The 25,511-nt window shown below is 47.8% G+C and overlaps 1 protein-coding gene and 1 long non-coding RNA gene across 4 annotated transcripts in view; one reads left to right on the forward strand and one right to left on the reverse strand.

The window, feature by feature from the left end:
- AHNAK (AHNAK nucleoprotein) overlaps positions 1–25,511 on the reverse strand; it is a 92,620-nt gene that overhangs the window by 25,857 nt on the left and 41,252 nt on the right. For 2 of the 3 annotated variants that reach the window (XM_084773074.1, XM_084773075.1), the window contains exon 5: positions 17,863–17,962. In XM_084773074.1, the coding sequence (XP_084629200.1) occupies positions 17,863–17,962 (100 nt within the window). Of the gene's footprint in view, positions 1–16,743; positions 16,881–17,862; positions 17,963–25,511 lie in introns of those variants that run through there. The other variant, XM_084773073.1, reaches the window with a different exon arrangement.
- LOC311592546 lies at positions 7,929–10,805 on the forward strand. The gene is made up of 3 exons (XR_014777440.1): positions 7,929–8,059; positions 8,265–8,321; positions 9,081–10,805. It is a non-coding gene; the product is annotated as an uncharacterized lncRNA (long non-coding RNA).

Raw genomic sequence — 25,511 nt, forward strand, 5'->3', positions numbered from 1 at the left:
CAATAGGACCCTACTCTCCCGTAGCCCCCCTCTCATACACACATGATCATGGATGTAAATCCACATACATGATTAGGTGTGCAAAATATATTTTAAACCTATATGTGCATGAGTGTTCTATACATGTGTAGCATATGTGTGTGCCTATATAAACACAGGTGCATGTGTGTATATACGCATGCACACTGTTACATGACACAGGCACACATCCACCCATCCACCCATAATTTCACTATTCACGAGGTTGCGGTACAAGGATTACAGATTTGAGACTAGACTGCACCCACATAGCGAGATCTGTCTCAAAAATAAAAACAAAAATAAGAGCCAGGAGTAGATTGACCCCCTGAACCTCCTCCCATTTTCTGCTTTTATTTTTTATTTTTTATTTATTTATCTGGTTTTTTTTTTTTTTTTTTTGAGACAAGGTCTCATGTAGACTAGGCTAGCCTGAATTTCACTATGTACCCAATGATAACTTCAAATTCTTGGTCCTCCTGCCTCTAACCCCCAAATTCTAGCCTCCATGCCTGGCCTGTTTGTTTCTTTGTTTGTTTGTTTGTTTGTTTGTGTCTTACCCTATAGCCCCAGCCTAGCCTGGATCTCATGCTAGTTTGTTTCAATTTCTCCTCCCATCCTGGGACTACAGGCATGAGGCCACCCCAGCTGACTGTGGATGCAATGTGACAGCTGCGTCAATTTCCTGGGGCCATGACTTCTCCATCGCTGTGCCCAAGAACTGTGAACCAAAACAAGCTCTTCTTTCCTTGAGTGTTTTGCCAGGAATTTGCCACCGCGCGGGGAGGAGAGCAAGGACACAGCCCCTTTCAAATACCCCTCCCCCCCCCAACCCCCTCCTGACCCCATTCACCTAGGCCAGCTTCCCACACTGTCATTCTGTTGCCCCCTAGGCCCAGAGCGGAACCAGCCCTCTCTTCCCTGGGCTCCTCCACTTTGGTTGTTCCAAGTGGCTCTCACCCACTGCCCGCCCTGGGTACCACAAACCCCATTCCATCTCTGGGTTCTTCATCATCCCCATCTTGTGAGCCACCACCCATGATATCTCTCCACCTTATATTCCTAGGCCTCTGTCAACCCCACCACCACTACTACTAAGTCACAGCTACAGAAGGCAGCCGCCTCCCCTCCCCCATGCAGCCCAGGGCCCCTCTGCGGCTGTGGGCCTTCCTCCTGCCGCCTCTGACTCATACCAGCCCTCATCAACCACATGAATTCAGGCTGGCCTCCCTTAATGCCTACGCCAGGACTCCACTCCCTCTCCCTCTCTTCCCGCCCACTACCATAATTTCTCAAAGATCCAGACCCTGGCATGAGGAAGGCCAGAAGCCCTTGTTTAGAATACTCCGACAGTGAAATAGACCAGACACCAAGGCAAACTCTGACTGCCCCGTCTGAGGTGACTCAAATAGTTCACTCTGCAGGAATAAAATGGTGGTCGCAAGAGCTCAGCCAAGGGGGATCAGGAAGATAGCATCCAACAGGGATGTTTCGGTGGGGTCTGAGTTTTAGCTGCAGAAGGGGAGAAAGGTTCTAGAGATGGATGGAGGTGACAGCAAATGTGAGTGTATTTAAACCAGAGCACTGCACCCTTAGTGGTTAACACAGGGGTGTGTGCGTGTGTAGCTCAGTTGGCACAGTGCCTGCTTAGCATGCATGAGGCCCTGGCTTTGATGCCCAGAGCCAAACAGGCATGAAGGTACACACTCATAACCCCAGCACTCAGTGGGAGGTGGAACAGGGGACTGTAAAGTTCAAGGTCGTCCTTGCTACAGAGCAAGCTGGAGACCAGCCAGGCCTATACGAGACCACGTCTCCAAAAAAGGTATTAAAATTGCAAAGTCTTGTTGAGTTCACTCTCCCTCAGTTCTTTAAAGCTATGAAAAAAAAAAAAAAACCAAAGCTTTTGGGAGTGGGGCCAAAGCCTATCTTTTTCACAAGCTTGCTGGTGGCTCTTATGCACCTTATGTGCAAGAACCACTTGTTGCTTGTGTCTCTTTCTGAGCGTGGTATCCTATAAGTCCAGCACTTGTGGCCGTCCTCAGCCACACAGTGAGGAGGTCCAAGACATCCTAGAATTAAAAAAAATAAGCAAACTGTAACTTCAGCCAGGTACCAAATCTGCCAGCCTCGCTTTTCTTATCTATAAAATGGACACAACCCCTTCTCGGGGCTCTTCTGAGGGCTGCATGAGATGCAGAATGTGACTACCAGGCTTCTCAAAAAAAGTAAGTCTGAAAACCAGGAGTGGAAGAGCACACTTTTAAATCCAGCACTCGGGAGATGGAGGCAGGCAGATCTCCATGAGTTTGAGGCCAGCCTGATCTAGACCCTAATCAGGGCTACATAGACAGAGGCCTGTCTCAAGAAAAGAAAAAAAGTGAGTTTGAGGGACTGAGATGGCTCAGCAAATAAAAAGTGCTGATGATATGAGTTTGATTTCTAGAACTCAAGGTAGAAGGAATTGACTCCTACGTGTTGTCCTTTTACCTCTACATGGATGCTGTGGCATGCACGCACCCTTCGTCATACATGCTTTTTCCATATATATGTATTCTTCAAACATACATATCAGTAATAATAATTAATTAATATTTTTTGTTTTGTTTTGTTTTGTTTTTCAAGACAGGGTTTCTCTGGGTAGCCCTGGCTATTCTGGAACTCATTCCGTAGGCCAAGCTGGCCTTGAACTCAGAGATCCACCTGCCTCTACCTCCAAATGCTGGGATTAAAGGCATGTTCCATCACCTCCCAGCTGGATAAATAATTTTTTTTAGAGATACCTCTTTAAAGAAAAAAGTGACTTTGTCATTCAGCCATCTCATGAACACTTACTGAACACTTGCCAGGGACCTGGGGATTGAAGGGGGAGCAGACGGAAACTGTCCCAATATCCCAGGTGCTCACAGACATCAGAAGTGTCCTTTCTCCTACCAGGAAGAATGACCTGAACTGTTACTGGGCATTCCTGGTCAAAGATTAACTCACCAAAAGTCCCAGAGACCTTGATATACTTAAGGAAGAAAAAAGAAAAAAAGAAAAGAAGAAGAAGAAGAAGAAGAAGAAGAAGAAGAAGAAGAAGAAGAAGAAGAAGAAGAAGAAGGGGAAGAAGAAGGTGGTGGCTGAGGTTGGTACCTGATGGGAGATGCACACTGGGAAGCCAGTCGTTTTACTGGGAGTTGGAGTTGGGTATCTGAATCTACAAAGCTTTCCTACATCAGCAGCCATGCGGGACGCCATCTGATACTCTCTCGGTTGCCCTTTCTCGCAGGAATTCCTCTCCAGAGACACTGTTATCTTCAGAAGGGAGAGTATGTGGCTCCCTTATCTCCTCATCCGTCCTTATCTCCCTGTGGCCATTTGGAGTCTGGCTTCCAACACCCCCTCCTTGTCAGCTTAGCCTGGAGGTCTGCAAGGGTGGGCCGAGCCCCTGCATAGACCAGACCCTTCCTTCCTCCTGCTGGCTATCAGTGTTCACCCCAGCACATACTTCAGGGGGCATGGTTGGAAAACAACATCTGGCCTAGAGTGTAGCTTAGTGGCAGAATGCTTGCCAAGGACATGCAAGCATGCAAGGCTTTATGAGAGAGAGACAGACAGACAGACAGACAGACAGACAGATAGACAGACAACAGACAGGGACAGATAGACTGACTAAGGGAGGGAAGGGAGAAGGAGGAAAGAAGAACAGGTCCCCCAGAACTGGAGTTGCAAACAGTTGTTAGGAGCCATGAGGTGCTGAGAACCTAACCCCAGTCCTCTTTAAGAACAAGTGCTCTTAGCCCCTGGGCTATCTCTGCAGCCCCCAAATTGAGGCATGTAAGTTGATTTTTTTTTTAAGCACTAAGGATTGAACTCAGGACTTCATGCGTGCTAAGCATGAGCACCCCCAGCCTTTCCCCACTCCCCCCCCCCCTTTGAGGCAGTCTCTCTTTGTAGCCCTGGCTGGCCTGGAAATTCCTATACAGACCAGGCTGGATGAGGGGGCTTGGGATGGGGCTAGGGAGACAGCTCAGTTGGTAGTGATTCCTGGGTGTGATGGTTTGAATAAGAATGGCCCCCACAGGCTCCTGTATTTGAATGCTTAGTCATCAGGGAGTAGACACTACTTGAGGATTGGGAGGTGTGGCTTTGTTGGAGGAAGTGTGTCACAGAGAGCTGGGCTCTGGGGTTGCGAAGAGCCAAGCCTGGCCCAGTGTCTCTCTCTTCCTGCTGCCTACAGACCCGGATATAGAACTCTCAGCTTCTTCTCCAGCACAGCGTCTGCCTGTGTGCAGCCGTGACCCCCTCCATGCTGAGAGAGGACTAGCCCTCTGAAACTGCAAGCAAGCCCAACTAAGTGCTTTCTTCTATAAGAGTGGCCTTGGTCATAGTGTCTCTTCATAGCAATATAGTGACCAAGACACTGAACAAACATGAGGACCTTAATTTATGATGACCTGCATTCACAGTCCCAGAGCTGAAAAGCGACGAATCACAAGCTCCAAGCCACTTAGAGACTATGTCTCAAAACAACAAAGTGGATGGCCCCTAAGGAACAGCACCCACGGTTGCCCATAGCCTCCTGCCACATGCATGTATATGCACATGAGCACACACACAAAATAAACACATAATTGTAGACTCCCTCTCTCACACACACACACAAAGCTAATCTTTTACATTTGTTTTTCTCTGTTTAACTTTCCCAAATTGACCTCTACAACAATTGGCAGTGCTTAGAAAAATAGCACATATTTCACTATGTGGTGGTAGCCCACACCTTTAATCCCAGCACTCGGGAGGCAGGGGCAGGCAGATCTGTAAGTTCGAGGCCAGCCTGGTCTACAGAGCTTATTTCATGATAGCCAGGGCTACAAAAAGAAACCCTATCTCAAAATGAACAACAACAACAAAAACAGAAAGAAATGAAGAAAGAAAGAAAGAAAGAAAGAAAGAAAGAAAGAAAGAAAGAAAGAAAATCACATTAAAATGATCCCTCCCGGGACTCTGAGCCCACAGTTGAAGGTCACAGAGCACCCACATCAGCACTCAGTGAAATAAGATCATTGTACAATTTTTAGAATACTTTTTTTTTTTTCCTCTCAAGAGTCCACAACTTGTACAGTTTGGGGTCTACAAGTGGTGAATGTGTGAGGAAATTACCTAAACATTTTTGTCAGAACAACATTTTTGTCACTGGTACAAGGAAGGTTGGAAGGCTGCCGAGCTGCTCAGAACTCTCTTATTAAGATGTTTCTCTAAGAGCCTGTCACCATGCAGAGGGGAGCTGCCTGGACAAAGAGCAGGCCTCCACTCCGTGACCCAGTGCCTTCCACTCTGTGTGAGTCAGGTAAGGCTCGAAATCAAAATTCCTTCCAGAACCGCCTCGGAAAGTGGGTGACTGAGTCTTGGGTGCAACCCTGCCCTTTGCCTGTGGCACTATGAAGCCACTCTCGTTAGCAGTCCAAAGCGGCTTTCGGGAATACGGGTATTTCGCCTCCTTGGGACGTCAGTGAAAAGCTTGGCTGGCTCAAAGGAGCTGGAATGCAGGGGAGAGGTGATAAGGTGCCAGGTGCTCCTTCTGGCTTGACTCTGCCAGGTTTGTAGAAGGGCATTCCGTCAGCTAGCCTCCCACCGTGGTGGCCACTGCCTAGCAGGGGAACAGCAGGCGAGGCTCAGAAGCCCCACCCAGACCCTGCTCCCTGCCAAGAAGGTCAGTCCTCTGACCACCACCAGGCTTGCTGGGGAAAACAGGCTAGACCCAGCGTCGGCAGTCCTGGATGGGGAGCATCAATCTTACCTCTCCTCCCGTCAAAGCCCCTCCGTGGCTGATAATTTCCAAGAGGGAGAAAATGGAGCTGGCAGATAAGATTATTACCCCTGGTCCTGACAGAGTTCCTTCTACATATATCAACTCCGCGGCTTGCCAGGCAAACGTGGTATCAGCACAGAAGGGCCTGGCGCTTTCCAAATGGGCCCTGACCTCCGAAGCCCTGACCTCTGTCCTCAAATAGGGCCCTTCTTTCCCCGGGCTCTCTGCTATGCAAGGAATTTTGTTGCAATGTAAAAACAAAAGCTCTCCCTGGATCTGCTTCTTTCTTCCTTTCTTTCTTTTCTTTTCTTTCTTTCTTTCTTTCTTTTTTTTTTTAAGGTTTTTTTGAGACAGGGTTTTTCTGTGTAACAGTCTGGCTATCCCGGACCAGGCTGGCCTCAAACGCACAGTGATCCGCCACCGTGCCCGGCTGGACCTGCTGCTTTCTGATCTGACCAAGTGAAAATACGCAGCGTGGAGGAGAAAAGCTCCTTGCCTGGCCTTGAACACCGGTCCCTGAAAAGAAACCCCAGTGACTGAAGTCCTCCACATCCCCCCAAAGCCCTGTAAGTGTCTTCCAAGCATGAAAAAAAAAGACGTGACCCACACAGCAAACTCCAGCAGCTAGAGCTAAGCCGAACGGGGAGAAAGGTGACTGGGGCGGCTCCTCTCGTTTCCTCTGCATCGTCCAGGGCTGCCTTCCTAGCCTTACACTTCCCTCTGACCTACGCTGCACCCCCAGAACTTCAGGGATTCACTTTCAAGACCCTTCAAAGACTGTGTCCTTCCTCATCAACTCAAGCCCTTTGCCTACATGTTAAAGCTTTTTTCTTTTCTTTTTGGTTTTTCAATTTGAGGGGAAGGGAGGGAAGAGAGAGAGAGAGAGAGAGAGAGAGAGAGAGAGAGAGAGAGAGAGAGAGAGAGAGAGTGTTAGAGTTGGTTGGGGGTCCGAGCAGGCCACCACTCATGTGGGCCAGAGGACAACTTTGCAAAGTTGACCCCTCCTTTCTACCTTTCCGTGCCCTCGGGGATCCAACTCAAGCCGCCAGGCTCCTGTGGCAAGCGCTTTCACCCACGGAGCCATCTTGCTAATCCTGGGTTTGGTCTTCCTTTTCGAGACAGGGTTTCACAGTATAGTTCAAGATAGCCTGGCACTCGCTGCACTGCTGTGGCAGCTACTCCTATGTCAACTTGACACAAGCTTCGATTGAGGAAAAATGCCTCCATGAAATTGGGTCCTAAGCAAGCCTGTAAAGAATTATCTTAATTAGTGATTGATGGGGCAGGGCCCAGCCAATTGTGGGTGGGGCCATCCCTGGGCTGGTGGGTTTGGGGTCTATAAGAAAGCAGGCTGAGCAAGCCATGGGGAGCGAGCCAGTAAGCAGCACCCCTCCATGGCCTCTGCATCAGCTCCTGCCTCCAGGTCCCTGCTCTGAGCTCCTGCCCTGACTTCCTTCAGTGATGAACCAGACTGTGGAAGTGTAAGCCAAAGAAGCCCCTGCCTCGCTGAGTTGTTTCTGGACTTGGTGTTTTTCATCACAGCAACAGAAACCCTAACTAAGACAATAGCCCAAACTAACCTCAAACTCACAACCATCCTCCTGCCTCAACACTTCAAGTGCTGGGATTACTGATGTGAGTTACCACACCAGGTAAGTTGGGGTTGTTTGTTTGTTTGTTTGTTTGTTTTGCTTTTGTTTTTCAAGACAGGGTCTCTCTACATAGCCCTGACTGTCCTGGAACTCACTATGTAGACCAAGCCAGCCTTGAACTCACAGCAATCCTCCTGCTTCAGCCTTTCAAGTACTGGGATCACAGAAGTGCATCACCATGCCCAGCAGGCAAGACCTTTCGCCTTGCTGTCCTCTCTCCGGCCTCACCACCTTCCCCACCACTCACCAGCCCGTGCTTTTATCCAGGAGAGGTCAGGTCACTTCTTTATCCCTTACTGAGTCGGCCTCTATGTCTGGGCCATCATTCAGATTGTCCCCATGAGCAGAAAATATTCCTTATTCTGAATGTGGCATGTGCACAAGGGACCTTCTCCTGCTTGATTGCCTTTAACCCCTAACAGACTTAGAGGAAAGATGGAGCCAAGCTGTGCAGAGCACGAAGACATGCTACGTCCTAAGATTCATGCTGCTGTGCGGCTGAACACCTCAGAAATATTTACAAATACCATGATTTCCACACCAAGAAACACTGCCTGGTTGGGCAGCAGTGGTGGCACTGGGGAGACAGAGGCAGGTGAGTCTCTGAATTCTGGACCATCCTGGTCTACAGAGTGAGTTCTAGGACAGGCAAGACTACACTGAGAAACCTGTCTCGAAAAACTAAAAAAAAAAAAGAAAGAAAGAAAGAAAGAAAGAAAGAGAAAGAAAGCAAGCCTGCCTAGAGAGTGGCCTCATCAGAGCTGGATACCTCAACTAACATCTGCCCCTCCTAATTACAGGAGACCCCAAAAGCCCAGAGCCATGGATGGGACCATTAGTCAACAAGAGCAACCAGGGTGAGAGGCTGTCAGAACTTCTGGTTTACCAAAAGAAATGTGCAGGCTCATGAGTCAGTCCACTCACAGCTCAGGACCACCCAGGAGTCAGGGGTACCTCACCCACACCAGGCCTCTGTTCCTGAAGCTTCAAATCAAGAGGGCCCGGTAACCCAGACAGCTAAGGAATCGGCCAGCTCTGAAATTCTGTCCCCTGTCAGAGAGCTCGGCATGGTGTGTTCTCTGCAGGTCAAGGAAAGACAACTCGGAAAGATGGGCTTTAAACACAGCTGCCAGGGCTCACAGCCACCTGTAACTCCAGTCTCTGAGAGTCCAACTCCCTTTCCAGAGCTCCAGAGAGCACCAAGCATGCATGTGTTGCACAGACTTGCATGCAGGCCAAACATTCATATACATAAAGGTTTAAACATAAATAAACAGAATAACAAATAAATAAAGGCAGTTGCTGGGTGGGGCACACTAAATGTTTCTTCCCTCGCTTGTGTGAAGCTCCACCCTCACTACCAGAGGAGGGAGAGGGGGAGGAGGAGGAGGGAGCTGCAGTGTAGCTATCTATAGCTTGATGAGTTCATCACTAGCCCCCATCTGGCTGATTGGTGACAAAGCCAAGGATGAATCGAGCAAAGTATTCGATTCATCTGTGTTCAGTTCCCAACTCTGACACTTGAAAGCAAGTTACTCAACCACGTGAAGACTCAGTCTGTTTAGCCATTACATAAGGCTGACAATAGCTCTTGCATTCATTTTTAATGAAAGCAGTTTCCATAGCACCTGAAGCGGAGGAGGCACTCGGATCCTTTCTCCATCCCGCCGCTGTTGACTGGGTGCCCACGGAATGACAGGTGCTGTGTTCAAAGGGCCAAGAGCCACAGCCGAAGTCTCTTTGTGGAGTTTACTCTCAAAGGACATAGGAAATGGTGTAATCAAAACTAAATAAAGGCCATATTTTCTCAAATACACATAAAAAAAACGTAAAGAAAAAAAAATCAAACAAGTGAATGGGATTTGAAGTGTGATTTCTATGTTGCCTCCGTAGAAAAGGCCAGCAGAGGGCCTTGAGTACAGATGTCAGGAGACGCAAAGTGTGGTCATTCTTAATATTCTTAATATGCTCTGGGTTTGGCGGTAACAAAATATTTTCTCAGTATCCAAAGGGGCTTTTAAAATGTTATTACAAGCTGGGTGTGGTGGCACCTGCCTTTAATTCCAGCTCTTGAGAGGCAGAGGCAGGCGGATGGCTGTGAGTTCGAGGCCAGCCTGGTCTACAAAGCGAGTCCCAGGACAGCCAAGGCTACACAGAGAAACCCTGTCTCAACAAACAAAACAAACAAACAAAACGTTATTACATTTTTTTTTTTGCTTGTATGTGGGAATGGCACATACATATCCTAGCACGTGTGTGGAAGGCAGAGGACAGCTTACAGGAGTCCATTTTCTCTTCCCAGCACATTGGTCCTGGGGATGGAACTCAGCTCATCAAGCTTGGCACCTTTCCCCACTCATCCATCTCCTAGATGCCTCCACTCCTTTTTTAAGGCAGAATCTCACTGTGTAGTCCTAGGTGGCCTGAAACTTGATATTTAAACCAGACTGGCCTCTTACTCCAGAGATTCACCTGCCTCCGCCTCCTGGGTGCTAGAATTAAATGCGCTTCACCACCCAGGGCTGACATTGCCCCCTTTTCAGACAGTGTCTCATACTGTAGTTTGAGGCTGGTCTGTAATTCACTGTGTAGCCTCCACTGACCTCAGCCTTACAATGAACTATCTGCTTCCGCATCCAATGGGCTTTTACACCCAATATAGCTCACCAAATGGATAGCAGGTAGGCGGGCACATCAGGAGTCCCCATCTTGTTATTTATTGATTAAGAAAGGAGATCAGGGGCTGGAGAGATGGCTCAGAGCTTAAGAGCAATGACTGCCCTTCCAGAGGTCCTGAGTTCAATTCCCAGCAACCACATGGTGGCTCACAACCATCTATAATGTGATCTGATGCATACTGTATACAAAATAAATAAATCTTTAAAAAAAAAAAAAAAAGAAAGAAAAGAGATCAAGAAAGCAACAACAGAAAATAAAAACATCACAAAAGTTGCTTTCTAGTGAAGGGGAAGGGAGTTAACAAGTTTAGGTATTAATATGTATCAGAGAATACTGACTAAACGGAAAATATAAAATTGCTAAAAGCCATAGGTGGCAGCCATAGTGGTGGCTCATGTCTGTATTCCCAGCACTCTGGAGGCTGAGGCAGGAGTACTGAAGAGAGTTCAAGGTCAGCCTGGGCTACATAATGAGAAACAGAGTGAAGAGGGAAGGAAGGGCTAGAGAGGGCTGGGGGTGCAGAGAAGCATAGAAGGCATGTTAGAAGTCTCTCTGGTGAGATGACGTTTACCAAGAGAAGAATTTATCAAACAGAAAGACATTGCAGGCATAGTTCATAGCAAGGAATGTGACTGCCAGATGAGAGATCAGCAAAGGATCAAGGGATGGAGGGCAGGAGTCAGATGCTGTGCAAGCCTTATGTCACGGCTAACCCTGGAGCTGTGCTTCACAGTGAGATGGAGAGCCACAGAAAGCTATGTGATAAATGACATGACCAGGCTGGCCTGCTTTGGCAGATGTTTTTTGGAAGGATCAATCTTGTTACTGTGATATAAAAAGACCAGAGGGTCCAAGACACAGAAAGGGATCAGCTGCCATCATGCTGGTGAGCGTCGGTAGCTCACATCAGGGCTGCTGTGGTAGTCACAGAAAAGTGACTGCGTTACAGATGTGGAAGATACATTTTGCTCAGGGCCTGTTTATGTGAACCAGCTGACGTTCACGGGAATAAAATCTGTGAGCCGCAGCAGTAGAGAGAGTCAAGGATTAAAAAGAACTTCCCCAGCAAGTGTTCAAACGTCTCCTGATTTATAAAGTTTACCTTGTACAAGCTAGGCGCCGTATCTGTAGGTTCTATTACTGGATTTTTACCCAAGAGAAGGGGAAGCAGTAAAGGAGATCCCTGCTGACCCTGACAGCCTGAATTCAGTCCTCTAGACCCATGGTGGAAGGTGAGGACCAACTTCCAAAAGCTGTCCTCCTATCTCCACTGGCGCATTGCTGTACATTGGGGGGCGGGCAGGGAGCAGAATGTTTTGATACAGGGACTCACGATGTAGCCCTGGATGGCCTGGAACTTTCTATGTAGACCAGGCTAGCCCCTTACTCACAGGGATCTACCTACCTCTGCCTCCTGTGTACTGGGGAATTAGAGGTGTGCACCACTGTGCCCAGCAGTAAATGTGATTTTTGGCTGGAAGAGATATTTGCTCGTAGCACTGAACATTGTTCAGTGTTCACAGCAGAACTATTCAGAAATGGTAAAAAATAAAAATAAAAATAAAAAAAGTGTCCAAACTGTCCATCAGCAGATGAACAGATAAATGGCATGTGGCATATACATGAAACTAACTACCATTAATATTGAAAGTGGTTGCATTCCAACACGTATTGTAACACTGAGGACATTACTCTAGGTAAGGAAGCCAGATTCCAAAGGACAGATGTCCTAGAGTCCCCTTAAATAAGGTACTTGGCATTTTGGGTTTCGTAGCGTCACACCAAGGAAGGTGGTCTCCAGGAGCTGAGTGAAGGGAATAGGGACCTGGGGTTTAATGACTATAGAATCTGAACTGGGGAAGATGACAAGGGTCCTGGAGGTGTGTATAGGGAAGATCACACAAGCAAAGGGAGACACTAAAGGCCACTGAAGTGAACATCACAAAAGGGTAAAGCCAGGGGCTAGAGAGATGGCTCAGAGGTTAAGAGCACTGGCTTCTCTTCCAGACCACCCAGGCTCAATTCCCAGGACCCATAGGCAGCTCACACTGTCTGCAACTCTTCTGGCTTCCAAGGGTGCCAAGCCTCAGGAATCTAGGACACACAGAAGCAGGTGCACATGTGAGCACAACTCTCTCTCTCTCTCTCTCTCTCTCTCTCTCTCTCTCTCTCTCTCTCCCTCATAAATAATTTTTGAAGAAGAAGAAGAAGAAGAAGAAGAAGAAGAAGAAGAAGAAGAAGAAGAAGAAGAAGGGTTAAGCCAGATCTAGTGTTACCTTAAGCCTGCAATTGGTCTTCAATCCCACCTACTTGGGAGATTAAGACAGAAGGATTCAAAGTCTGCGCTACGGAATGAGTTCATATTAGTGGAATCCTGTCTCAGGGTAAAAAGTTAAAGCAGGACTTGTGGCCTGGTGGCTGGTAAAGTGCTTGCCAAGCGTGCTTAGAGCCTTGGATTCAATGGCCACCAATGAACAAGCCAGGTGTGAAGATTCCTGCTGTAATCCCAGCATTCAAAAGGCAGAGACAAGACGATCAGGAAGTCAAGGCCATCCTTGCCAATTCAGCAAGTTTGAGGACAGCCTCAAGGTTACCTCAGCTACATGTTGAGATCAAAGCCAGCCTGAATTCCAAGAAAGCTTTTTTAAAAATGAAAAAGAGAGGAAGGTAAAAAGAAAAAGGAAAAAGAAAGGAGCTGGGCAGTGGTGGGGCATGTCTTTGATCACCAGCACTCGGGAGGCAGAGGCAAGTAGATTTCTGTGAGTTTGATGTCAGTCTGAACTACAGAGTGCGTTCCAGGACAGCCAAGAATACATAGAGAAATCCTGTCTTGAAAAAAAGAAAGAAGAAAGAAAGAAAGAGAAAGAAGAAAAGAAAAAAAAGTTAAGAAAATTAAGAAAGAAAGAGAGGCAAGGTGTTTAGACTGATTGCTTGCCTAGTAAATTCAAGGCCCTGGGTTAAATCACTCTTAGTGGAAAAAAAAATGTTAAAATGATTTTGTTATTTTAAAACTTTTACTAAGGCCCAGTGTGAGTATGACTCAGGAGCTTAAATATAAAATGACCTGGGTGTGGTAGCACATGCCGGTCTGTAATCCTAGAAATCGGGAGGTGAAGGCAACAGGGTAACAAGTTCCAGGTCGTGAGCTACTCAGGAAGACCCCGCTCCCCTCTAAAGATAAACAAACAGAAAGAAAAAGCAAACACACTGTAGCCGGCCAGGGTTACAGCGCTGAAAAGGGACTGGAGCTCAGGCAGCTTCTGGGCTGTTCCACTGAAGCAGGATGCCAGGTCTGCAGCAGTGTGGCTGGGTGGGCTGCACTTGGAGTTTCCACACTCCACCATCTCACCTTCAAAACGTCCATTAGCCTTGAAACCACAGACTGACCCAGCGGAGGACTGCAAGGCTCCCGAGGTCTGGAGGTGGCTCTATGGACCAAAACAACTGACCACAGCTGACCAACAGCAAGCTCTGTTGTACGCAAACTCAGAGAAATGCCAAAATCCTCTTGTGATCTAGAGGAGAATGTCGGGGGCAGACAAGGCTGGTTTTTGGAATCAAAGAAAGCCATGTTTACACAGACATCCAGCTACAAGTTCAAAAGAGAGGAGACACACAAGCTATTTTCTTCTTTTGTTTGAGGGCCCAAGTGAGTGAGCGAGTGCGTGCATGTTGCATATGTGAGTGCTTGAATGCATTCGTGTGAGTGTGCGTGTTTCAGGGAGTCTTGATGTATATATCCAAGGCTTGACTTTGATCTTGCTATGTAGCCCAGATTGGTATTGAACTTGAAGAAATCTTTTCGCCTAATGAACACCACCAAGCGTACTTTTTAAATTCAGTTGTTTGAGTTTTGCTTCTGAGACGGGCTGTCGATAGACAGCTCAGGCTGGCAGGTAGGTACTTGCTATATAAAACCAGGGAAACCTAGAACTTGCAGCAATCCTCCTGCCTCTGCCTCGCCAGTCCTGGGATTCTAATCATAAAACACCATGCCCGGTGCAGGTTAGTTTCTAAGGAAGCATTCATTGTCAAGGGAGAGAGACAGCACCGTGAGGGTGAGGGAGAGAGAGAGAGCACTGTGAGGGTGAGGGAGAGAGAGAGAGCACTGTGAGGCTGAGGGAGAGAGAGAGACAGCACCGTGAGGGTGAGGGAAAGAGAGAGACAGCACTGTGAGGGTGAGGGAGAGAGAGAGAGCACTGTGAGGGTGAGGGAGAGAGACAGCCCTGTGAGGGTGAGGGAGAGAGAGACAGCACTGTGAAGGTGAGGGAGAGAGACAGCACTGTGAAGGTAAGTGCAACCTTCCTCCCATAGTTTCAACCAAGGCACATGGGACTGGTGAGGTGGGCCAAAGGGTGTAGGAGATTCCTCCACGACCTGATCTTATGAGCTGAGTTTTGATCCCTGAGTCCCATGGGGAGGAGAGAAATGACTCACACTTGTCTAGTATTTGGGTCTGTCATAGAAAGGGATCTGATCCTAATTCTCTTTTACATTTCAAGACATTTAAACAATGATGAAATATATTTAAAAAGAAAGGAGCATCTTGTCAGGAAGGCAAAAGCCAAAAGAAGCCAAACTTGATCCCATTTTGTTCGTCAGGCATTCTTGGCTCCCTTCCCCCACCTTGTGTAGACTACTTGAAGCCCAGCAGTGTGGAAGCCGGTGTCCAGGAACCCTAGGAAATACAGAGGCTTGGAGACCCAGGTGGGCCTGTATTGGGGGGGGAGAGGAGGGAGAAGGGGCAGGGGGGGAACTCATCAAAAACTCAATCAGAGCGTAAGTCAGTGGGGAAGTCAGGAATCCTAACCACTAGGGAGGCTGAGGCAGGAGGATTAAAAGTTCCAGGCCAACCAGGACAACTTAGTGAGATCCTGTCTCAAAAGAAAAAGTAAAACGAGGGTTGAGGGTATGGATCCATAGCGCAGGGCTTATTCATGAGGTCCTGCATTCAGTCCCCAGTGCTGCCAAAAATAAAAACAGTTAAGACGGGCATTGGAAGGAGGGCAGGAGACCAGGTGTGAAGCCCAGCTTCATGGCTTGGGGCCTGCAAGCATTCCGGCATGGTTGGAATGCAGGGTGCCCTGTGAGAATAAAGGGGCCCAGAGGTAGAAACCGGATCACAAGCCACCTTGTGTGCTAAGAACTCAACCTTTACCCTGAAAGCCATGAGCCACTGGAGAACCTCAGGAAAGAAAGTAATGAGTTGATTGTGTACACGCGTTTGCTTTAGACCGACACTCTCTGAGCTCACGTTAGCAGCAGAGAAAACTAGCTAAGACAGGAAGGCAGGAGGTTACTGCAGTCAGCAAAGAAAACCCCAGGATGTGGGTGACCTGCGTGGTGAACAGAAATCAGGAGGGTGAGGGTGAGAGGAGGAAGAGATAGAGTCCAAGACTGGGCACTTGAGAGTTTGAAAGAATATGCTGGTTTGGGAGTCAGCGGGCCCCCGGAGGTTATCCAGGAAACCCAGAGTAAGAGGAGAAAAAGAACCTCAAGACAAACCCACAAATCCATGGGAGGAATTCTACCATTTGTGAGCTTATAGAAAAAGAGAAGCTATGGTAGAACCTGTCCTCTGTGCATCTGTGCATGATAGGGCCAGTTCAGTCGTCTTCTTCTTCTTCTTCTTCTTCTTCTTCTTCTTCTTCTTCTTCTTCTTCTTCTTCTTCTTCTTCATCTTCATCTTCTTTCTTTCTTTCTTTCTTTTTTCTTTTTCCTTTTATTTCTTTTTTTTTTTTTTTGCAGGGGTGGGATGGGGTGGAACAGGGTCTATCTGTTTAGCCTTGGTTGATCCAGAACTCAGTCTGTAGACCAGGCTGGCCTTGAACTCACAGAGGTCTACCTGCCTCTGCCTTCAATGCCCGGGATTAAAGGTATGCGCCACCTTGCTTGGGCCCCCATTGTGGTCTTGAAAGCAAAGCCGCTGTAATTATTCACACGATGGATTATTCACGAGATGGAGCCTATCAGCATTGCCTCACTGCAGGAGTGACCAGGAGCACTCTCTCTGCTACACAGCCCAGCCCCAGCTGCGTGTGGTCTTCAGGGGTGCCAGCATATGTAGAGGGTGGACGGGTAACTAAAGAGACTCCAAGTTGCACAGTGATTCATGCCTGTAGACCCAGCACATGAGAAGATAAAGCAGGAGGGTTGTAGCTGGTCTTTACTACTTTATTGGCCCTCCTTTCTCCCACTCTTTATGCCCCCTCCACAGTTTCTCTCACTATCCCTCATCGGGAGAGAAGAAGGTTAGAGGGGAAAGAGAGATACTTGAACCTAATTTCTTTCTTCTTTTTCTTCTTTGAGCAGGACTACTAACAAACTGAAACCAACCCCTCTGAACAACCAACAACTAACAACCCCACCTACTGGGGCTTTGGCATTTATATACCCTCTGAAAAGTTCCCAGGATTCCAAATGTGTCACACTCTCAGAAACAATCCGCAGCTGGCAAAACCATGCCTCTGCTAGAGCACGAGGCAAATCACAGTCAGCTGCTGCAGGCAGTCCAAAGCAGCCCCACATGCCTACTCCTGGGATTAAAACAAAAGCACATTCTTAAAATATTTTTGTGATATATATATATCATATATAGGTGGTTTATTTATTTATTTATTTTTATTATTTATACAGTATTCTGCTTCCATGTGTGCCAGCAGGCCAGAAGAGGGCACCAGACGTCATTTCAGATGGTTGTGAGCCACCACGTGGTTGCTGAGAATTGAACTCAGGACCTTTGGAAGAACAACCAGTGCTCTTAGCCTCTGAGCCATCTCTCCAGCCTATTTTTGTGTTTTTTAAAGAAACCAAAATTCCATAATTCTCAAAACTGTCAATAGAGAGGGTCTCAAGTTTGAGTCCAGCCTGGGTTACGCTGAGTCTGGGGACAGTTCAGACTACAGAGTAAGACCTTTTAATCAGAGCACATGGGAGGTAGAGATAGGTCAATCTTTATGAGTTCCAGCCCAGTCTGGTCTACAAAGTGAGTTCCAGAACAGCCAAGACTGTTACACAGAGAAACCCTGTCTCGAAAAACAAAAACAAAGCCAGGCACAATGGCACATGCCTGTAATCCCAGTACTTGGGAGGCAGAGGCAGGGAGATTTCTGTGAGTTCAAGGCCAGCCTGGTCTACAAAGTGAGTCCAGGACAACCAAGGCTACACAGAGAAACCCTGTCTTTAAAAACCAAACAAAAACATGGGGGGGGCGGGGCTGGAGAGATGGCTTAGTTAAAAGAACTTGCTGCTCTTGCTGAGGACCTGAGTTCAGTTCCCAGCACTCACAGTGGGCTACTCACAACTACCTATAACTTCAGATCTAGTGGATCCAAGCCTCTGGCCTATGACCTCCACCAGCACTTGCACTAAATGCACATACCCCCACAGATCACACACACACACATATGCACGCACACACACATATACACACATGCACACACGCATGCATGCACGCACCCATGCATGCACGCATGCACGTACGTAAACATAATTAAAAATTAATAAAAATATTTTTAAAGAAGGAAGAAGAGGTTTTGAATTTCTAGGCCCTGGAACAGGAGTGGGCTCTGGTGTCCTGAGCCGGCCCCTTCCAGGATGGAGGTCCACAGCCCAGGGGATCAGTGCATGTGCTGGTACCTTCCCAAGCCTTATCTCTGCACACACTGGGTCACGTCTATACTGAGCCTTGTCATTCCTCCAGTTCCCATCACTTCTCACCTGCATCTGGGGTGGAGACTGGAGCTGCCCCAGCTTTGCTGATGGCTTCCTTGGGTTTATTCTGGTCATCGCAGTCCAGGGCTGAAGGCTGTGCCATGCTCTAACGATAAGGATAAAGATGATTATAGAGCCGCTCAACACCAACCCATGGGTTAACACGTATACCGTGTGTACCATGTGTGTACAAAAACACCAGAGAAGCCACCTTTCCCAGACTACCCACAACACCTCCCAGCCCAGCCCCACCCTTGCCTGGAAGCTCTGACTATAGGAAGGCGGCAGAGGTTCCTGAGGTCAGAGTCATCCTTCTGAGAAAGTCACATAAATTTCTTGTCTCCAGCTCATCAATCACTAGCACCAGTTCCCGCCCTCAAGGGCTTCGCGGGGGCAGGAGGAGAAACAAGACACAGTTCAGCACTGTGACCAGCATGTAAGGAAAGAAGAGTTTTTGTTGGGCCAGCAAACCAGTCAGCCACTGTCTGTGGAGCACCTTTTTTCTCTGTCCGGTGCTAAGTTAGATATCATGGGGCAGGGCATACAACCAGTAGGCTGGACTTCATAAGAAATTCCTGAAGACTTACAAGGTCATCTCCATCCTGGATAAAGGAATCCCATCTGAAAGGAGAGCCCAGGTTGCCTTGGGGTTTCCTGGCCACAGCCAGAGTCCATCTGACAAGCAACATGGAAACCAATTTCTGGGAAGCTTAGTTGGCAGCGGTGGCTTCAACAGGCTAGTCTTTCTCTGTCATTCTAGGAAACTATTTTAGAGATTTGTTTATTCGTTCGTGTCTGGTCTGTGTGAACATGTGCACATGTGTGGGTATGAAAGCCTGTGCACACTCAGGGAGGCCTGGAGAGGGTGTTGGGTGCCCTTTTCTGTCACCCCCTGCCTTCTACTCTGGAGACAGGATCCCTTCCTGAACCTGGGCGGTCCAATTTCTCAGCAATGCCGCATGAAGTACAGCTTGGATTATTCTGTTGCTTTTGTTTATGCTAATTAGAAAGGGAAAAAACCAGTGCTGAGGTTGCAGGCATTTGCAGGGACACCTGGCTTGTTACACGAGCTCTGAGCCTGGAACTCTGGTCCTCCTCATGATTGCAGAGCAAGCACTGTTAACCACTGAGCATCTCTCCAGTCCTTCATCCTAGGAAAGTTCTCTTGCCAGGCCCGGTAGTGAACACTGGCATCTCATCACTCAAGAGGGTGGAGGCAGGAGGATCAGGAGCTTGAGGCCATCCTTGGCCACATAGTCAGTTTGAGGCCAGCCTGGGCTATATAAAACCATGTCTCAAGAAAGAGCGGGGCCTGGAGATATCCCAGTGGCTAAGAACACTTGCTCTTTCTGAGGCTCCGGGTTCTGTTCACAGCACTCACATAGGCTTTACAACATATATAAGTTCAGTTCCCAGGGACCCAACCGTTCCTCTGACTCCCTCAGCCACCAGTCACGCATATAGTGCACACGCATGCATGCAGGCACGCATGCGTACACAGAAATAAAAAGAAATAAATCTTGGTTTTAAATGGCATGAAATTTCTAAGGCTCTTAAAAAATGGTACATAAGACTGGATGGTGGTGACCCTCATCTTTAACCCCGGCAGGAGGCAGAGGCCAAGGAAGGAGAATTCTCTGAGTTTGAGGCCAGCCTGGTCTACAGAGCTACACAGAGAAACCCTGTCTTAAAACAAAACAAAACAAAAGCCAACCAAACAAATAAACAAAACACTGCATATAGGTTAGTCCCATCACACTGATTCTTCTTTAGAACACATCTCCAAAATTTCTGATAGATCAATCAGATATTAAATATTTTAAATAAAAACAATCATGGCCTTCCCCGAAAGAGCTTTGTGTTTGATAGCTGTTCCTTTTCTTTCAATTTGTTCAGTATTCAGTTCTAAAACGCATCTCAGGATAAGTCCAAATAACCACAGAAGAAAGGAATGCTTTTTTCCTTTCAGCAACAATGATCAAATAATATGGGCAAAATACATTAGCGCTGACCATGTGCCAAACTGGGCCAAATAGTTTTCATTCACATGTTAACACCTTACAGCTCTGGAGACAAGCTCTGAAATCATGAGTCGGCTCACAGCCATCAGTAATTCCAGGTCCAAGGCCTCCGACAGCCTCTTCTGACCTCCTCAGGCTCTCGCGTGCATGTATGGTGCACATACACACACTCAGTCACACACACACATGTTCATAAAATAAAAATTTAACTGTATGGAGAGGTGGAGAGATAGCTGAACAGTTAGAAGTCTTGCTGTTCAAGAGTGAGGACCTGGATTTGGATCCCTAGAAGCCCACGTAAATGGCAGGTCGGCATGGCAGCCTGACTGGGAGTCCAGTCTCAGGGGTCAGTGACAGGGGCTCTACAAGCAAGCTGGCTAACAAGCTCCGGGCTTGCTTGAGAGACCTTGACTGAATAAATAAGGTAGAAGGGCATGCAAAGCCAACCATGCCTACACACACACACACATGTGTATGTACGCCCGCATATATTCACATGTTCCCACACGCACGTAAAAACACGCATTCATGAACATTCACATCACACCCACACACAAATGGAAAAAGAAAAAAAATGAATAAACCGAATGGAGTTTCCAGCCAGTCAGGGGTGTGGTAGCACATGCTTGTAATTCTGGCACGTAGGAGGTGGGGGCAGGAAGATCAGGAGTTTAAAACAAGCTTCAGCTACATAAAGTCTCCTCTCAAAAGGAAAATAATAATAATAATAATAATAATAATAATAATAATAATAATAATAATGTGGAGTTTCTCTTTCAGCGGGGTTTATGATGTCATAACCTTGGGGTAGGCGGGGAGATGTCTAGAAGAGCCACCTGGGGAGAGACAACAAGATCACGCAGAAGTAGATCCTCGCCATCTTTTGGTGGCCACAGAAAGAAAAAGAGATGGGAGGAGCTTAAGGCTTTAGTGCAGATGTGTAGCATCTGGCTGGTCTCTCATTAACCAGCCTCCAGGTCTGCTCAAGCAGTTATAGAAGCTGAAGGGCCTTCAGCCCCACTGCTCTTCTCCACTTCCCAGCCTTAGGAGGGGCTGAGAGTGGGTGGCCGAGCTCTGGTCTGGTTTAGGAACACCTCATGAGGATGCCCCTCCTGCGTGAGACTGCCTAGCACGAGGACGGCCGAGGGAGAAGAGAGGACAGAGCATAAACGCAAGCCGACAGTGGGTGGAACCGGTCACGAACGGAAGAGCCCGTACAGCCCCCAGCTGAGCTCCACTTTGGCCAAGCGTCTTCTTTTATATGCCGTTCCTTCCCAGACCAAGGTCCATGTGGCAAAGCCTGCTGGTCCCCCAAGCCCTTGCTTCTGGCCATTCTGTCCCTTGCTAGGCCATCCAGACAGAACAAGGGCTTGGGTAGGCAAAAAGGGCTGCACAGAGGCCCGATAGGAAAAAGTGCAATGGAGTTTGAGGCTTACCGAAAGATTAAACACGGCTTAGTTGAACTTGTATTATTTAAAGGGAGAGGATTAAGGAAATAGTGTATCCCAAACCAACTACACTCAGGAAGCTATGGAAACAAAAAGATAAATGACTCGCTGATGGTGAAATTGTAGACATCCTTGACAAGCCGGTAGAGGCGATATTTCTGGCTAGGGCAGCCTATCCTGAGGCCCTCAGATCACACTTCACAGGCCTTGGTTGCCTCACCAGGCTTAGGTGGGGCAACACAGTCTTAGCCAGCTTCCTTGAGTGTGGGTTCACACGGGTAGTACAAGGCAGGGATGATCTGATTGGCCCGGAGATTCGTGGTTGCTAGGGTAGACAGTTTCATTAATGGCCTGGATCAGGTTTGAACCTGTTCTTCTCATTCCTACGTGCAGATCCTAGTATAGCCCCGGGGTGAGACGCAAGGTCTGATCAGCTGGTCTGATTGCTCTAGCAATTAGCAAAATGAAGGTGGGTTTTAAACAACTAAGCCTGGTTGACCATACTGAATATCAAATTAAAGAATTACTTTAAAGTCATTTTGTTTCCCCTTTGAGGTAAAAAAAAAAAAAGAAAAAATTAAAAATCAGTGGTGAGATTCCTGAAGTGAATAATCTTTTTATCTGTTTTAGCCACCAGAAGCTTGATCTCTGTGGAAGAAGCACTCACAGAAGAAATCTGATGAGGATGAAGGAGCTGGCGAGACACCGGAAATGCTAGCCCAGCACAAATCCACTAACCAGTCAGTCATTTCTCCCTCTCCCTCTCCCTCTCCCTCTTCCTCTCCCTCTCTCTATCCCTCTCTCTCTCACTCTCTGTTCTTCTAGACAGTCTTTCTCTGTGTAGCCTTGGCTGTCCTGGACTTGCATTGTAGACCAGGCTGGCCTCAAACTCACAGGGATCCACCTGCCTCTGCCTCCCAAGTGCTGGGATTAAAGGCGTGCGCCACCACCGCCCGGCTAACCAGTCATTTCTTAAAGACAGGACTCCTTACATCCCAGGTTGGCACTGAACTCTCTATGCAGCTGAGCTTAAGATTATAGGCATGTGCCACCATGCCCAACTTATATAGTACAGTGCTAGGAATCGAGCCCAGCAGATCATTTGTGGTAGTCAGTCACTGTACCAATGGAGCTACGTCCCCAGCCTTCAAAACTGCTTTTGAGACGGACTTTGTCTCAGCCTAAGAAACATTAACATATGCTTGGGACACTGCAAATATTTTTCTGCACTCACATGCCAGTATGTCACAGCCAAATGCCTCCTAGGAAAAGGCACAAGGCTTTGTCTCATTCTGCAGTGGTCTGCACTGGCCACCTGGCCACTGTCACAAATCTGACAGGCTCAAACAGAATGGAAGGGCAGGCAAGGGTTGGGGACAACCCACTGTAATAAAGACGAGGCCAGTCATCACTTCCTCAGAGGAAAACATGAGTCTCTACCTTCTGGCTGAGTTCTTAGGAGTCAAAAAACTCCAGAGAAAAGAAAAGACGGTGGAATGAAGGAAGGCGGGCAAATGAAGGTGTTTTATTTTAATGTCTTGGGAAAAAAAAAAACCTGAGGCTGGGGATGTGGCTCGGTGGGCAAGAGCACCTGCCGTACAAATATGAGCAGCTGAGTTGAAATCCCCAGGACTTGTGTAAATATCTGGGTGCTGACACTCACCTGTAAGCCCAGCACTGTCAGGATAGGCTGTCGAGCCCCAGGTTCAGTGAGAAGCCGTCTCAAGGGCAGAGAGTGCTAGAGCAGGACACTGGATGTCCTCTTCTGGCCTCCACACATGCCACACCTCACACATATATAATTGTATACACGACACATACATGCATACACACACAACGGAAAAAATAAAATAAAATAATATACATTCGGAGTCCAGCTCAGAAGTTCATGTCATTAAAAGATGTGTGTGTGTGTGTGTGTGTGTGTGTGTGTGTGCGCGCGCGCGTGCGCGCGCGCGTGCATTTGTATGTTGAAACAAGGTCTCTCTATATAGAACAGGATGGTCTTGAGTTCATGATCCTTTGCCACCATACCCAGCTATCTTTATTTAGAGGGCGGAGAAATAACTCCATGGTGAGGAACACTTACTGCTCTTTCACAGAATCTGAATTTGGTTTCCAGCACCCACATCAGAAAGCTTGCAAGTACCTATAATTCCTGCTGCACCATGAAATCCAATACCCTCTTCTGGTCTACAAAGGCAACACACACACACACACACACACACACACACACACACACACTTTACTTTGGAGGGTGTCTAAGTTAGGGTTTCTGTTGCTGCAGCAAACACCATGACCAAAAAGCAAGCTGGGGAGGAAAGGGTTTATTTGGCTCACACTTCCATATCACTGTTCATCAGCAAAGGAAGTCAGGGCAGGATCTCAAGCAGGGCAGGAACCTGGAGGCAGGAGCCGATGCAGAGGCCATGGAGGGGTGCTGCTTACTGGCTTGCTCTCGTGGCTTGTTTAGCCTGCTTTCTTATAGAACCCAGGAGCATCAGTCCGCAGATGCCAACACCTACATAGGCTGGGCCCTCCCCCATTGGTTACTAATTGATAAAATGCCTTACAGCTGGATCTCACGGAGCCATTTCCTCAGCTGAGGCTCCTTCCTCTCTGATGGCTCTAGTTGTGTCAAGTTGACACACAAAACCAGCCAGTACAGAGAGGTTGTTGTGTTTTAAATATTTACTTATTTTAGTGTATGTGGGTATTTTACCTACATGTATGTCTGCATGCCATGTGCATACCTGGTGCCCTCAGAGGCCAAACGAGGACATCAGATTCCCCAGGTGGCTGTGAACCACCATGTGGGTTCTGGGAACTGAATCCCTTCCTCCCCCCATCTCCCCCCCCCCCCTTCCTGTTGTATTTGAAGACAGAGTCTTGCTTTGTTGCTTAGGCTGGGCTCAAACTCCTGGGCTCAAAAGCCCTCCTGCCTTAGCCTTCCAAGTAGCTGGAGCTACGGAGGCAACACCACTGTTCTAGCTTTTTATGGGTTTCGGGGAGGGAGTTGATTTAAGGTCTCATTGTGTAGCTCTAGCTATCCTGGAACATGTGCTGTATAGAAGGCTGACCTCTAACCCACAGAGATCTGCCTGCCTCTGCCTCAACAGTGCTGGGATTAAAGGAGTGTGCCACCATCCTGGTTAGAGATAGATAGATAGATAGATAGATAGATAGATAGATAGATAGATAGATAGATAGATAGATGGAAACAACTAAAGGGCAACAAAATAACCCAAACCACACTTCATTGACTGAAGCCACGAATGACATGTGAGCTGCCTGCCTCTAGTTTGAAACCTGACTGATAAATAACTTTCCTCCACTCACTCTCCTCCCACAGCAGCTACCCCCAGCCTGCTCTTCTCAGACTTTGGGTTCCCACTTTCTGTGTCCCCAAGATCCTACCTGGCCGCCTTTCTACCCATACCATTCTGGAAGCTGGAAAGGTGAAGATCTGAGGAGTGCCGCCACCAGCCTGCAGAGCCTGCATTCCTGACCACAGCTGAATCCACACACTAAAAGCTCAAGGGAAGCAGCTGGCCTGCAAAGCCCTGAACAATAACTCAGAGAAGAGTTCAGAGCGTCTGTTTATTTGTATTTGTTCTCACCCTGAATCTAGGAAAATGTCCCCGAGCCTACACAGCAAGGGATAAAGGGAAAACAGGTGTACGCGCTGCTGAGAGAAAGTGTACGCAGTGATAAGAGAGTGGCTTGGTGGCTTACGGAGCCTCTGCCATGTGCTGGGTGCCACATGTCATGTGCCTGGCACTATGCCAGAGATAAAATAATAAACAAGAAAGCAGCATCCCTCCCTCACACAGCTGACAATCTGATGAGGGAGGAAGAGCGACGAGCCATCAGTCACTGATAACTGAACATAAGTAGCAATGAGATCGGGAAACCAGAGTAACAGGAGTGCACGGAACCAGAACCGTTGGGGAGGACAGAGGAGTCACGGCAGGTTTCCAGGAGCAAACGCCCCTTAAGCTGAAGCCCAAGGATGAGAAAAGAGAAGGCTGCACCCACGCCAGCAGGCTGCTGGGGGGAGAAAAAAAACCAAGCTGAGTGTGGCTGCCAAGGCCAAACTGGAGGTTACAGAAATTGACAACCAGCACAGTAAAAAGGAGAGGGGAGCCTAGAGGTCAAGGGTTTCCTGGGCCTTGATTAGGTATAG

This window comes from Acomys minous (assembly GCF_964271855.1).
Source record: "Acomys minous genome assembly, chromosome: 2".
Taxonomy (NCBI): Eukaryota; Metazoa; Chordata; class Mammalia; order Rodentia; family Muridae; genus Acomys; species Acomys minous.